This window comes from Podarcis pityusensis (genome assembly GCF_964106645.2).
Source record: "Podarcis pityusensis genome assembly, chromosome: 12".
In the NCBI taxonomy this organism is placed as follows: Eukaryota; Metazoa; Chordata; class Lepidosauria; order Squamata; family Lacertidae; genus Podarcis; species Podarcis pityusensis.
In genome coordinates, this window is record NC_138037.1 from 6,712,523 (window position 1) to 6,727,470 (window position 14,948).

Genomic DNA, 14,948 nt, shown 5'->3' on the forward strand with positions numbered 1-14,948 from the left:
GTTTAGGACCTGACTGTCCTCTATGCAGTTTCTGTCGGTTCTCATTTGCAATACTGTTTCTCCTGACTGTCTTGGACAGTCTGTCCAAATTCTCGGAACTCCTTCTACTTACAGAAACGGTTGAAGCCCACCTGGGTTGGTGAATTATGCCATGGAGACCGTGCAAAACATAGAGGTGTACAGTGCAAGTCAACCCTGAGCCACAAGGCTTATTTTGTGCAGGGGACCCTCATGTTGCAGCTCATTGGACAATTCTAGCAATATGAGCATGAGAAGTCCAAGAAGCGAGCAACTATCTGTCTTCAAGAACCATGGCCAAAAATTGGGGACAGCTATAAGCTCTTCTTTCTTCTCAGTAGCATGGTGTACTTAAGGTTCCATGTGCGAGTGTATCATTTGCCCTCCCTCATGTTGATACCTTCTTGGAAATCAGAAAAGTCATACTGTAAATAGTAGGGTAAGTGGTGGCAAAGAGGACTCTCCTGGAATCTCCCAACTGCTGTGAATTTTAATGTGCTCTTTGTGATCTCCAGCCCTGCCTCCACGCTTCAAAACAGAGCTAAGCAACCTGGAGGTTGTAGAATGTGGAACAGCTACTTTGTGGTGTGAGCTGACCAAGGCAGCAGCTCCAGTGGAGTGGAGGAAGGGCAATGAGGTGCTCAAGCCGAACGACAAATACGAAATGAAGCTAGAAGGTGCTGTTGCTCAGCTTGTCATCCACAGTTTGGAACTGGGAGATGCTGGAGATTACAGCTGCACCTTTGGTGACCAGAAGACCTTGGCTTCCTTGAGAGTGAATGGTACATTTAATGGTTCTATTTCCAGTTTGTCAAATGCAACACGAGTAACTGCAGGAAAAGCAGGCATCCTTATCTATCTGTCCTCATGGACTCTCCCATGTAGCTAAGATCTAAAGAGGTTTACAATACTGATAGGCTGAGTATTATCGCTTGTATTTTGAGACCCAGGGCAACAACCAAAACATGCAGAAACTGTCAGGAGTTCAGCCTATGCTCGAGTAGGACCCTGGCAGAGACACATGCCCAACTGGCATGTTCCCTCCCTACTGGTAGATCGGGAGCTTCAAAAGCTTTCTTCTGCCCAAACATCACAGCGACCGATGCCAACCGACACCGGCACACTTAGGGATCTGCAGAGTTTGCGCAGTTGCATAACAGACCTCAGCAACTCAGCATTTTGGCTAATCTACTTTTATTTACATTTAAACACACATGGAGCACTGCAACATGGCTCCCTCTCTCTCTAGCATCAGACAGCAAAGAGAAAAAGAACAAAGGACAATAGTCCCACTTCACGGAACACAGTAATGCAAACATCCTGTCTCCGTCACTTCCCACTCTGTGGAGTCAAAACATATACCGTCATGTGAAAGACAACAATCCCATGACTGCAATCGTGGAGCAGGAATTCTAACAGAAACCAGGGAAACCGGAGTGCTGTATTCTCAAGGATGTAGGTAATATAGAAGTATATAAAAGAGGCACAACAGTAGGTTTGGGCTGAATGGACACCCAGCATAATGAAGGTTCTGTCGCATTGTCACTTCTGCTATCCTCCATAGTTAACGTAACAAGGTGGCCATGGAGTAATCTTGGTAATATACAACTGATACTGATTTTACTGGTGTGTTGATTGCTGGGAATTGCAGAGAATTGTGGAGGAGTGTCTTTAAACCTCCCAGACTCTCAATGTATGTAAGAAACGTTTTTCAGATGTTGACAGTCACTCAATATATTCATTCTAAACTTCTTAGCCCTCCCTGCCCTTTTCAAGAAAGGCATGGAGGATCAAGAGGCCTTGGAAGATGGGACGGTTGCTTTCCAGTGCGAGCTGACGAAAGCATCTCCAGTGGAGTGGAAGAGGAAGCATAAGTCACTCAAACCGAGTGACAAGTACAAAATGAGGCAGGAAGGTGCTGTCTCAGAGCTTGTGATAGTCAGCCTAGAACTTAAAGATGCTGGAGAGTATTCCTGTGTGTGCGGCAACCAGACAACAACTGCGGCTCTGACAGTGCACGGTAAATCAGCGTGTCCTAAATGTCCGGGTAGTCTGGAAAACCCTGGTCGTTCTTCCCAGCCGGTCCTCTGTGTGTGTTGACGTCGCATTCTGCTCTGTGATGTGTTTTGTCATATCTTCCTAATTCACTGGATGTTCCAGTGCATGTTCCTGCACTGATCACCCCCTTGGTCTATATACTGTTTCCCCTCTATTCTAGAGTGGTGATTTTCAGACTCTGTTCTGGGGGAACCTAGAACTCTTCAGAAGGCTGTTGAGGGTTCCTCAGTTAGAAGATCTGCAATGGAAGACGAGCTTCCCTCCCTGATAGACAGCTTGCCCACCAGCAGCAGCCGCAGGAGAATTTTTACTCTTGGGTCTTTTCAGGAGTGTGTGTTCCTCTAGAACATTTCCCGTAACCTCTGCAATGAGTAAGGATTCCCTAGCAAACCAACAAGTAGACAAATAGATATAGAAAAGGTTCCCCAAAGTTAAAAAGTTTGAAAACCATAATTCTAGAGCATCCTTGCATTATTGCTCTCCTCGAAAGACCTCACGCATTCCCATTGCTTTGTTTTGACATGGAGTGTTCCGTCGTCTGGCTAATGCACATTAACGATATCTCTGTGGCATGTTCACTTCTGTGGTGTGTTGTGGTCTCACTTCAGCTGGAAAGGATACTGGCATGAACCTGTGTTAAACAGTAGCAGCTGTGGAGATCTGTTCATTTCACCCACACTGAGAGAACACAAGGTTGCTGAGAGTATTTGCTGCTTCCTTGTTTCTTAGCCTTGCCCATAGTTTTCAAAGAAGAACTAAAGGGTGCGGAAGCTATGGAAGGCGAGGTGGCCACCTTGCGCTGCAAGCTCAGCAAGCCTGCTTTGGTCGAATGGAAGAAGGGCAGTCAGTCACTGAAGCATGGTGAAAAATACACGATGAGGCAGAAGGACACCATAGTGGAACTGCTGATTCATCACTTAGAAGAGGAGGATTCTGGCAATTATACCTGTGTGTGTGGCAACCAGCAAACCACAGCTGCCTTAGCAGTACATGGTAATGCCATATATTTTAAAAGAACCATAATGTTTCCCACCATCCCTTTGCCCATTTTTTTTTTTTGTATGTTGCTTGTCTTTGAAGAACACTCATTTTGGACTTGTCATGTCCATCGCAGTGGGCATCTGGGTAAGTGTGCTTTAACAGGCTCTACGTATTGTATCCCTCAGTTCCACCGGCCCTCTTCAAAGAGCCCCTAAGGAATGTGAAAGCTACAGAAGAAGGAACAGCCACTCTATGCTGTGAACTAACTAAGGCTGCTCCGGTGGAGTGGATGAAGGGGCAGCACTTGCTCAGGGAAGGTGATAAGTACAAAATGAGACAGGAAGGCTCTGTTGTTAAGCTGCTGATTCAAGATCTGGAACTGACAGATGCTGCCGAATATACCTGTGTCTGTGGAGACCAGAAGACAGCAGCTTCCTTGACCGTGCATGGTAAAGAAGTTAAATGCGTGGTCACCTACCATCCCACTAACTGTACATTATCTGGAGTTGGATTTAACTTCCACATGTTTGTGTTCGTCATCCGTATCTATGTCATTTCTGTGACGTCGTCTCTGATTGTTGGGCATGGCCTGTCAACGTTTGTCTAGGAGCAATCGTCGTTGAAATAAGTTACATGTTCCCAATTCATTTCCATGGTGTTTCCACACGATAACATTCTCTGTCTTGTTAAATTTTCCACTGGGTTCCCATAAGTGGCGAAGACAGGAAGCTGTGTTTGCAATTACAACAAGTTGTTATCAGCTTCCTGCCTTTAAAGCCTTCCTGTACGTTTTGATTGTTGTTCGCTCATGTTGTGTGGTCCACAGTGCTCCTCCCAAGTGGTCACTTGTTGTTTTAAGTGCAATGATTTTGTTCTGTGACCCTCAGCCTTGCCTGCAAGGTTCAAATGCAACCTAAAGAATGTGGAAGCAACAGAAGGTGGCGTGGCCACACTGCAGTGTCAGCTGACCAAGGTTGCACCTGTGGAATGGAAGAAGGATGGCCAAGTGCTCCAAGCTAGTGAAAAGTGGATCATGAGACAAGATAGTAGCGCCGTAGAGCTGGAGATCCATCAACTAGATCTTCAGGATATGGGAAACTATAGCTGTGTGTGTGGAGACCAACAAACTACAGCGTCTTTGACAGTCAATGGTAAACTATGGGTTGCGAATTAACTTCTCAGAAAATTTGCTAGTTTCACCCTGAATAGCTACAGTATATCTGCCTTCCCTTACCTAGTGCCCTCCAGGTGTTTCAGACTACAGCTCCCATCAGCGCTGGCTGGGGATAGTGGGAATTGTAGTCTGAAATATCTGGAAGACACAAGGCGTAAGACAGTGCCCACTCTAGTCTGCAGCATAGTGAGCATGCACTTCCAAGTGCCATGGACTTCCAAAACTTGATTCATAATGCATTTAGCACAGCTCGCCACTGGTCCAAACTTTTGGAGATGTTCATGCGCTCTGCTTCTTTTGTGTCCCGTAGCTCTCCCTGCGTTTTTCAAGGAAGAGTTAAAGAGCGAGCAGGTTGCAGAAGAAGGCTCAGTAACACTGCGCTGCAGGTTGAGCAAAGATGCCCCAGTGGCGTGGAAGAAAGGGCACAACCTGCTGAATGCAGGTGGCAAGTACATCATGACGCAGCAAGGGACTACTGCAGAGCTGACTATTGATCATGCAGAAATGCAGGATGCAGGAGATTATACCTGTGTATGCGGAGACCAGCAGACAACAGCTGCTTTAACTGTCCATGGTAAAAGCAAAAGGCCAACCTTGATTAGATGACTTCCTAGCATCACTTCTAAAACTTAAGCTTTGTGCAATGCCTATCTCAACTCTCTAATATTCTTTTATAATTTAATTTTTATATTTTTATATTTTTAAATTATTTTGTCTTCCCCCTTCTCCCCCTGCTCCTGCCCCCAAGTAGGAATGGGACAAGACAAATTTTTCTCCTAGTACTTCTGGACTTACAAAGTCCCTCTTACTTTGATGAGACCATTCTAAAACCAATAGAAAACTGGTGGACTGGGCAGGGAGAGGGGTGGATTTGTAGGAGCTGGAAACACCAATGTCTGTGGCGAGCTTGAATCCTGAATTAAAATTGCTCCTTGTTGCCATCATTGTTGGTTTCTTTAGTAGGGATTCTACTCTGAATTAAAACAAAAGAGTAAAATAATAATGGGAAGTTACTGTTGCATGTCTAATTTGCCTGGTTTTCAGTTTTATTCTTCATTTGGTTCTCTTCTCCTGTGGCCCTGAGTAGCCACCTGCATAAATGCCTAACCGTCCCGCTATCTGTTGCATCCTCAGCCTTACCTGCCTATTTCAAAGGTGAACTAAGGAACCAGGAAACCACCGAAGGTGAATCTGCTGTTCTTCGGTGTCAGCTGAGCAAGGTGGCACCAGTCGAGTGGAGGAAAGGGCAGCTGGTCCTCAGACAAAGTGAGAAATACACACTAAAGCAGGAAGGTGCCATTTCAGAGCTGCTGATCCACAGCCCTGATGAACAGGATACAGGAGAATATACCTGTGTTTGTGGAGACCACCAGACCTCTGCGACCCTAAGAGTCAATGGTAAACAATGCTACTTGACAAACAATGGGCTTTTCACGCTGCCTTGTAATATCGCAATTTGGGAAGCAAACTCCACCCTCTCCTTCATCTCACTACTGTCCCTTTCCACCTCTTTCCCCTTTGGAATACCATCCTCTGTCTCTGTTGAACTGGTGGCTGTGTACATGCAAGAAGACCCCTCCATCATTACCATTTTGGCTTCTTCTGATGTCCTTGCGTCAACTACTTTTGTGTTGCTGTCTTCCAATGGCTTCCATCCCTGTTTAAACTTTGTGTGTGTGTGTGTATGTGTGTGTGTGTGTGTGTTCCACTGGTAATGCATGGAGCCGTTCCGGTTGCAACATGTGTCCACGTTCAGCTATTGTGCACCTTATGTGTATCACATGTCTCTGTTTGTTTATGTCTTATTGTTGAGCACCATAGAAGATTTACCGCACATATGCCAAGCAAGCAATGTCTTCTGCAGCCACCAAGCGAATGGGAATCAGGTGGAATTATGTTGCCCAAAGGAATCCATCATATTATGGTAAACCATTGTTGTCAAATCAAGGGCTGCTGCATAGATATACAGTGGTACCTTGGTTTAAGAACAGCTTAGTTTATGAACAGCTTGGATTAAGAACGCTGCGAACCCAGAAGTCAGTGTTTTGGTTTGTGAACTTTGCCTTGGAAACAGAACATGTTCCGCTTCCTGTTGAGTGTGTTCCATTTGTAAATCGAGTCCCCCGCTGCTATGGGAAAGCACGTCTTGGTTAAATAACGCTTTGGTTTAAGAACGGACTTCCGGAACGGATTAGGTTCGTAAACCAAGGTACCACTGTAGTAGTAATTACAGATTGAATTTTGAATGTCATGAAGAAAAGCTTTTTTTCACGCAAGAGCTGCACAGTCAGGAAGTCACAGAAGGCGGAAGACTCACTCTGGTACTTGAGTTGACAAAGGCTGATGGTTTGGTGGAGGGAAGGAAGAAGCATAGAGGTCTCAGACCCAACAACAAGTGCTTCATTAAGCAGGAAGACCCATTTGTTTCTGACGTAGATTCAAAAAGTGTTGAAGAATATACTTGCAACCATGAAGACCAGAAGACGACAGTCTCCTTGACAGTCAACAGTAAAATTGCATTGTGCAAGTACTGTGGGATGAGTTATTATTGCCCATTGATCTCTGAACTTGAACTTCATCATTCCATTGCAAGTTGTTCCTGAAGTACATTGTACATCCTCCTGTGTTCCTGTTCCTGATCTTTCTGTTCTCTTGTCTCTGTGTTCCATTGCGTTTCGGTAGCATACATCCATGTCAGTGTCTCGTTTTTCGAGAAGGAGTGTGTAGAGATGACCTCCCACCATCCCAAAGTGCTGTCTCCCTTTCAAGGTCGTGTGCCAATGCCTGATGAAGCCAATGGAGCCATTTCCATTGAAAATCAACAGGCATTGGACCTGGACTTTCTATAGATTCCCCATTCCACTTTATATTACCTACAACCTTCCCTCGTCTCATATCACCCAGCTACTAGTGTTGGGTCGTCATACATTTATAAATCTGTGTTCTGCAGCCCTCCCAGCACGGTTCAAAATGGAACTGAAGGATGTAAAAGCCACTGAAAATGAAATGGCCACACTACGCTGTGAGCTCACTAAGGCCGCTCCGGTGGAGTGGATGAAGGAAGAAAAGAAACTAGCAGAAGGCAACAAGTACCGAATCAGGCAGGAAGAAACTGTCACAGAGCTGGCGATCCATGATTTAGACATGAAGGATGCTGGACGCTACACCTGCACATGTGGAGACCAGAAGACCACTGCTGTCTTAACAGTTAACGGTAAAGTGTGTGAAATTAATCCAGCCAGTGAATGTATCGATAGTCAAATTCTAGGATCATAAATAAGTTTGGGATTATGGTAGGGCTGCAAAGTAAATATTCTGTGGGATGGTTTGCTCATGTCAGTGGCGTAGCGTGGGGGGTGCAGGGGGGGCTGGCCGCACCGGGCGCAACTTCTGGGGGTTAGGGTTAGGGGGCGCAAATCCACTGGTTAGGGGGCGCAAATCCATGGGTTAGGGGGCGCAAATTACTTGCCTTGCCCCGGGTGCTGACAAACCACGCTACGCCACTGGCTCATGTATAAAGGTACAGTATTAAGTCCAGTCGCGGATGACTCTGGGGTTGCGGCGCTCATCTCGCTCTACTGGCCGAGGGAGCTGGGGTTTGTCTGCAGAAAGCTTCCGGGTCATGTGGCCAGCATGACTAAGCCGCTTCTGGAGAAACCAGAGCAGCGCACGGAAATGCCGTTTACCTTCCCGCTGGAGTGGTACCTATTTATCTACTTGCACTTTGACGTGCTTTTGAACTGCTAGGTTGGCAGGAGCTGGGACCGAACAATGGGAGCTCACCCCGTTGCGGGGATTCAAACCACCGACCTTCAGATCGGCAAGCCCTAGGCTCTGTGGTTTAGACCACAGCGCCACCCGCGTCCCTACTTGCTCATGTACACACATGACTTAACTGCTTTGCACTTGCTTGATTTACAAGTGATAACTGGCAGCTGAATGTTTGAACTAGTGGTCAGCATTGTTCAGGAGAGGACACTGGGTGACTTGAAAGTTCAGCCTGCAAGGTTTCATCTGGGATGACTTATTTGCCCATGAAAGTTGTTACTTAGATGTTGCAGTCATCAAGTAATGAACATATGTGTACCTGCAGTGAACCAGGCCTATAGTAGTAATGGAGGTGGTGGTAATAGTAATAATAACTTATAACACCATAACTTATAACACCATAAGACCAGTTTCTGGCAATTTATACTTTCTTTTTGGTACTTTCACAGAATTTTTAAACCATAAAGATTTGAGATGCCTTGTGTTGACATTTTGAAATTTGGGGTCTTGTACGTTGTTAAGAATGGCAATTTTCAAAACACTGAAATGTGAAAGTAGGAGCTATTCACAGCCATGCAATAAATATAGTTTATTGTCTTGGTCATCATAGACATTTGCATTCCGTTGCAGTGAATGCCACGTGTCTGAAACACTTATTATTATTGCTGGATAAAAGTCCTGATTGACTACTGTTCTTCCCACTGTCCCACTGGGCAAGTTGATAGAAACTAAGTATAACTCTTTAAAGCCATCCTAGCAAAAGCAAACTTACTAGGGAAAAACCAGGTATTTACCATGGGCATTGAAGACAACCTTGCATATGGTTAACGGTTAACAGTTCCCCACATTGCAGCAAAATCTCTAATGTTGTGAATGATGCTCTTCCCATTGTTTCCACCAACTGTTTCTTTCCTCCAAACAGCTTTTTCTTTCTTTTCTTTTCTTTTTTGGACGAGGAAGGAGCCTCCGCCGGGGTTTCGCCTTCCCAGAACGGTTCCCCGTCTTGCACCTATAAGCATTATAGCCCATGTTTTGTCTTCATCTCTTGTTGTTGGCTCCACAGCCCTCAAGCCTGAATTCAAGCAACGGCTGAAGAATGAGAAAGGGGAAGAAGGTGGATCAGCCAGGCTGCGCTGCGAGGTGACGGTGGTTAAGGCGTCAGTGGAGTGGAGGAAAGATGGTGTGGTGCTCCATCCCGGTCCCAAATATGAAATGAAACAGGAAGGTGCCAAGCATGAGCTACTTGTTCGCGATTTGGAAACCGAGGATAGTGGAGAGTATTCCTGCATCACTGGGGATCAAACCACGTCGGCAAAGCTGGAAGTTAAAGGTAGGAGGCAGCGTTCCTGGCAATTGTCGCCATTACAATTTGGCAGTCTAATCCTTTGCAACGGGGTGAGCTCCCGTTGCTCTGTCCCAGCTCCTGCCGACCTAATAATAATAATAATAATAATAATAATAATAATAAATTTTTATTTATATCCTGCCCTCCCCAGCCAAAGCCGGGCTCAGATCGGCTAACAATATTAAAAGTAACACAGTTCACATAAAATCACAACCAATTAATTGAAATTCATTCTAAAATCAATTCATAATCAAATTAATGGCAACCATTGGGCTAGCAGTTCGAAAGCACGCCAGTGCAAGTAGATAAATAGGTACAGTTGTGGCAGGAAGGTAAATGGCGTTTCTGTGTGCTCTGGTTTCCATCACAATGTTCCGTTGCACCAGAAGTGGTTTAGTCATGCTGGCCACTTGACCCAGAAAGCTGTCTGTGGACAAACACCGGCTCCCTTGACCTGAAAGCAAGATCAGCGCCGCAACCCCATAGTCGTCTTTGACTGGACTTAACTGTCCAGGGGTCCTTTACCTTTACCTCTCTTATTTAGGGCTGCCATATTTCAAGAGGTATAAATCCAGACACAAAAAGTTGTTGAGCTGTTTTAGGGCAATTGTCTGATAGTCCCTCCGCCAGAGCCCAGGTCACCTGCGCCACAGCCTGATCCAGAGTCGCCCCCCCAACAAAAAAGATTAAAAAAAATAAAAACCCCAAATTCAGGACATTTTAAATTCCCCTTGGATGGACATGTAGGACCCCCAAAAGAGGACATGTCTGGGAATTCCTAGACAAATGGTAACCCTATCTTTTTGTATGCCAAGAATGTATAACTCAACATTCATGGCCATTGCATTAGCCAATGGATCCAGGCTAGGCTTTAGCTAGATCATGGTACATTCCAATTTAATTCTCAAAAAATAGATGGAATGCAGGCAATTTAAAAAGTAAGAGAAATGGAAGCTTTATATTCTCCAGATGCTGTTTTCTGTGGAACAGTAGTAAATTCTGTGTTCCTTCTTGAATGGTAGAATATTCACAATTACCCCATGGGTTCTCACTCAACTGCTTAGATCTGTGGAAGTGGCACCGTTGCAGGCGCCACCTGATACTTGTTCCGCCCTTCCAGAAAACCAGCTCTTTGGTGTGGCAGCAGCAACCACACTTTGGAACTCCCTGCCTGTTGACATTAGGCAACCTGCTTTGATGTACTCTCTTTGGCACCTGCTTACGACATTTTTTTATTAAACAAGCTTTTATCTATAAGCTGCCTTGAGTCCTGTCAGGGTTAGTAATAAATAAATAAATAAATAATCCAGACATGTAGCTTTTGACACATTATAATCTTTTATTACTGCTAATTATTTTAAAGCATTTTAAATTGTTTTCAACTGCTTTTTCAATTGTTAATTTAAACATTTCTTGTAAAGCACTTAGAGGTTTCCCTATACTCAGTCAATATATCAATACAGTGGTACTTCAGGTTACAAAAACTTCAGGTTACAGACTCCACTAACCCAGAAATATTACCTCAGCTTAAGAACTTTACCTCAGGATGAGAATCGCGTGCCGGCAGTGCAGTGGCAGCAGGAGGCCCCATTAGCTAAAGTGCTGCTTCAGGTTAAGAACAGTTTCAGGTTAAGAACGGACCTTTGGAACGAATTAAGTACTTAACCTGAGGTACCACTGTATTGTTTAATAAAAGAAATATGCATGCCCTGGCTTGTAGGATAGTTACAGAGAACAAAGCACTGGCTGGATCAAATTGTGATGGTCCACACTATGAGAACTTTGTTCCCTCACTTTCCACCATCGCTGACACTTGCAGGACTTGACATCACCATCATTAGGGGGCTGAAGAACACTGAGGTCTTTGAGGATGAAGATGTGACCTTTGAGTGCAAGGTCTCCCACGACAATGCGAAGGATGTGGAGTGGAAGCTTCAGGAGGCCTCTCTCCAGAGCAATGAGATGAACAAGATCTCTGTTGAAAAAGGCAGGGTCCACATATTGCAGCTGAGGAAGGTGACCCAGCAAGATTCAGGCACTGTCACCTTCCGGGTTGGACCATACACCTCCACAGCACAGCTCAAAGTGAAAGGTAATCCCATGAGGGGCATTGTGACAAAACTACTAGGCAAGCCAACTATGTTATATCTTGAGCCTGTCTTTGTGATTGGCAGAAAGGAGAAAATATATCAATATTTTTTAGCAGAATCGGCTTCCTGTTACTACTGTAAAATGTTATGAGACAGGAAGTCATAATTCCACAAGACAGGCTGTATATGACTAAGGAAAAAGAAACAGATTAGTACATGTGAAAGAAGGGGGAGAAAAATATTTTGTATTCTAATGAGCATTGCGATCACGCAAGGCTGAATGTATTTGTTGTGCAATAAGTTTAAATAAAAGGGACGCGGGTGGCGCTGTGGGTTAAACCACAGAGCCCAGGGCTTGCCGATCAGAAGGTCGGCGGTTCGAATCCCCGCGACGGGGTGAGCTCCCACTGCTCGGTCCCTGCTCCTGCCAACCTAGCAGTTTGAAAGCATGTCAAAGTGCAAGTAGATAAATAGGTACCGCTGTGGCGGGAAGGTAAACGGCGTTTCCGTGCTCTGCTCTGGTTCGCCAGAAGCAGCTTAGTCATGCTGGCCACATGACCCGGAAGCTGTACGCCGGCTCCCTTGGCCAGTAAAGCTAGATGAGCACCGCAACCCCAGAGTCGGTCACGACTGGACCTAATGGTCAGGGGTCCCTTTACCTTTACCTTAAGTTTAAATACAACAGACTAAGAAGAACATGAAATGATTTCTGAATCTGCAAAATTCATCACACGAGCCTGGAACCTGCTTTAAGGTGCTATGAGGCAACTGGGTCATATTTTCTGCTAGTCCCTCTAGCAGTTTTCTAAAATACCATTCATATTTTGTATTTTTAGCACCACTCCCCACATTTAAAGAGGAGCTGGCCAACAAAGAGTTGCAAGAGGACAGTACGGCCATCTTGAAATGTGAAGTCTCCCAGCCTGGCGTATCGGCGACATGGAAGAAGGGAGCCCAAGTGATTTCTCCAAGTTCCAAGTATGAAATCCAGCAAGAAGGAACAATACTCACCTTAAAGATTTACAATTTAAAACCAGAGGACTCTGGCAAATACACCTGTGACATTGGGAACCAGAAAACCACAGCAACCATCTCTGTTGAAGGTAGGGGTTTTATTGAGTCAACAGGTCCTAGGATCTGTACTGCAAATTACTCGTCCCTTGTTGTCTTTCTTTCTAGACTAAAAGGCCTTAACTGGCCTTGGATGCTAGTTATTATACTTAACCTTTAACATTCAGGTTATCAGAACCCTGCGCTGATGAGAACCTGTCAGCTATAAGCTTTATAAAGGTAAAGGCAAAGGGACCCCTGAGCATTAGGTCCAGTCGTGACCGACTCTGGGGTTGTGGCGCTCATCTCGCTTTACTGGCTGAGGGAGCTGGCGTACAGCTTCTGGGTCATGTGGCCAGCATGACTAAGCCGCTTCTGGCAAGCCAGAGCAGCGCACGGAAATGCCGTTTACCTTCCTGCTGGAGTGGTACCTATTTATCTACTTGCACTTTGATGTGCTCCTGTAGGCCAATCAGGTTGCGGAATCACTTCCACCAGGAGTTGGATTGGGTGGCTCCTGCGGACCAATCAGACTGCTGCATTCTGGATCCTATTGTTCTAGGACCAATCGGACTGCTGCATTCTGAATCCTATTGTTCTAGGACCTGCAATTTAGATCCTATTCTTTTATTATTGTTCAGACTGCTGCAATTTAGATCCTATTAAAACTCAGTACATAACAGTTTTTATATTGCAATTTTATATTGTGAACCACCCTGAGATCTGTGAATGATGGGTGTTAGACAAATGCAAGAAATAATAATAATATTTCTGTAGATGTAATGAAATAAACGAATGTGAGCATGTGCTTTGAGCGGCACCAAGTTCTATAGAATTCACTTCCTCTACAACATTCTTAGTTTTTTTGGCATTTGTTGAAAACTTTTATCAAGAACATTAGAGTCAAGAGCAATTGCCAGTCTATCTCTCCTGATGATGGTCTGCATTACAAATCCCCAAATAACCATTTGCCTTCAACTCACAATCATCTCGTTCCTCCCACATGGCCCTCAGCTCTCCCAGCCCTTTTTGAAACCCAGCTTGAGAGCCAGGAGGCTGAGGAAGGCTCAGTGGTCACCCTCCTTGCCAAGCTCTCCAAACCTGACGTTCCTGTGAAGTGGAGCAGAGGCTCAGTCCGACTGCGAGCCAGCGACAAGTACGAGATGAGGCAAAAGGGCTCCACTGTTGAGCTTCTCATTCACAATGCGCAGCCAGAGGACTCTGGGAACTACACCTGTGACTCTGGGGACCAGCAGACCACAGCATCGGTGCTTGTCAAAGGTGAGGAGGAGCACATTTCCTTAAACTTTGCTGCTGGTGGGACTGGTCTTGCACATAGGAATATCAATGAGCAGACCCTGGAGAGCATATTGTGCCAAAGTTAGTTTGACTGCATTGGCTCCTGGGCTCAGCTTGAGGTGATGGTTATTTTCTTTCAAATCCTGAATGGCTTGGGCCACATGTGTACCCTGTCCACCAAAGGAGAGGGAACAGGGTTGGCCTTTGTTGAGGGCAACCAGTTCCTCTGCTGTGGAATTCACCACCCAGTGGGACTTGCTAGGCTATGCCTTTGCTTAGTGAACAATGGCAAGGTGTTTTAATAACCAAATAGGTAAAGGTAAAGGGACCCCTGACCATTAGGTCCAGTCGCGGACGACTCTGGGGTTGCGGCACTCATCTCACTTTACTGGCCGAGGGAGCCGGCGTACAGCTTCCGGGTCATGTGGCCAGCATGACTAAGCCGCTTCTGGTGAACCAGAGCAGTGCATGGAAACGCCGTTTACCCTCCCGCTGAAGCGGTACCTATTTATCTACTTGCACTTTGACGTGCTTTCGAACTGCTAGGTTGGCAGGAGCTGGGACTGAGCAACAGGAGCTCACCCCGTTGCGGGGATTCAAACCACTGACCTTATGATCGGCAAGCCCTAGGCTCTGTGGCTTAACCCACAGCGCCACCCACGTCCCTAATAAGCAGATACTTCCTCATAAAAGTGCAGGGTCTCTATCTGGTGGATACAACCCAACCAAACTCTTAAGCCATCTCTGTCCCACTGGCCCCAAGTGGGAGAGTTAAGTTCAGTGATATCAGTGGAACTTAATTTTAGCTTGGGCTGGATAATTGTACCCCCATGTCCTTCTAGTTTTAAATATCTGGGTCTTTCTTTAAAATGTTCTATACATTTCTATGTGTGTTTTCAATAAATGAAGAAGCAACTGATACATCAGTTAATTAAAATCTATTAGAGGTCTGCAACCAATATTTTGGCTAGTACATTCCAACACACATGGTCTGTGCCTCTACTGTCTCGTGTAACTCTGTCCCTACTCCCCAACATTAATTAATCTAGTTATCTCTCGCTTGGACTACTGCAATGCGCTCTATGTGAGGCTACCTTTGAAGGTGACCCGGAAACTACAACTAATCCAGAATGCGGCAGCTAGACTGGTGACTGGGAGCGGCCGC

At 45.4% G+C, this 14,948-nt stretch overlaps 2 protein-coding genes across 24 annotated transcripts in view; one reads left to right on the forward strand and one right to left on the reverse strand.

Moving 5' to 3' along the window:
* The window catches only part of LOC308459086 (7-alpha-hydroxycholest-4-en-3-one 12-alpha-hydroxylase-like), a 393,862-nt gene that overhangs the window by 189,022 nt on the left and 189,892 nt on the right, over positions 1-14,948 (reverse strand). The gene's annotated exons all lie outside the window — the stretch shown is intronic.
* The window catches only part of OBSCN (obscurin, cytoskeletal calmodulin and titin-interacting RhoGEF), a 264,501-nt gene that overhangs the window by 109,282 nt on the left and 140,271 nt on the right, over positions 1-14,948 (forward strand). For 11 of the 23 annotated variants that reach the window (XM_080973891.1, XM_080973911.1, XM_080973892.1 and 8 more), the window contains 12 exons: positions 534-800; positions 1,775-2,038; positions 2,806-3,069; positions 3,243-3,506; positions 3,945-4,208; positions 4,542-4,805; positions 5,366-5,629; positions 7,182-7,445; positions 9,063-9,329; positions 11,164-11,436; positions 12,271-12,537; positions 13,499-13,765. In XM_080973891.1, the coding sequence (XP_080830017.1) occupies positions 534-800; positions 1,775-2,038; positions 2,806-3,069; positions 3,243-3,506; positions 3,945-4,208; positions 4,542-4,805; positions 5,366-5,629; positions 7,182-7,445; positions 9,063-9,329; positions 11,164-11,436; positions 12,271-12,537; positions 13,499-13,765 (3,189 nt within the window). The remainder of the gene's footprint in view (positions 1-533; positions 801-1,774; positions 2,039-2,805; positions 3,070-3,242; positions 3,507-3,944; positions 4,209-4,541; positions 4,806-5,365; positions 5,630-7,181; positions 7,446-9,062; positions 9,330-11,163; positions 11,437-12,270; positions 12,538-13,498; positions 13,766-14,948) is intronic. The other 12 variants (XM_080973899.1, XM_080973901.1, XM_080973903.1 and 9 more) reach the window with 7 other exon arrangements.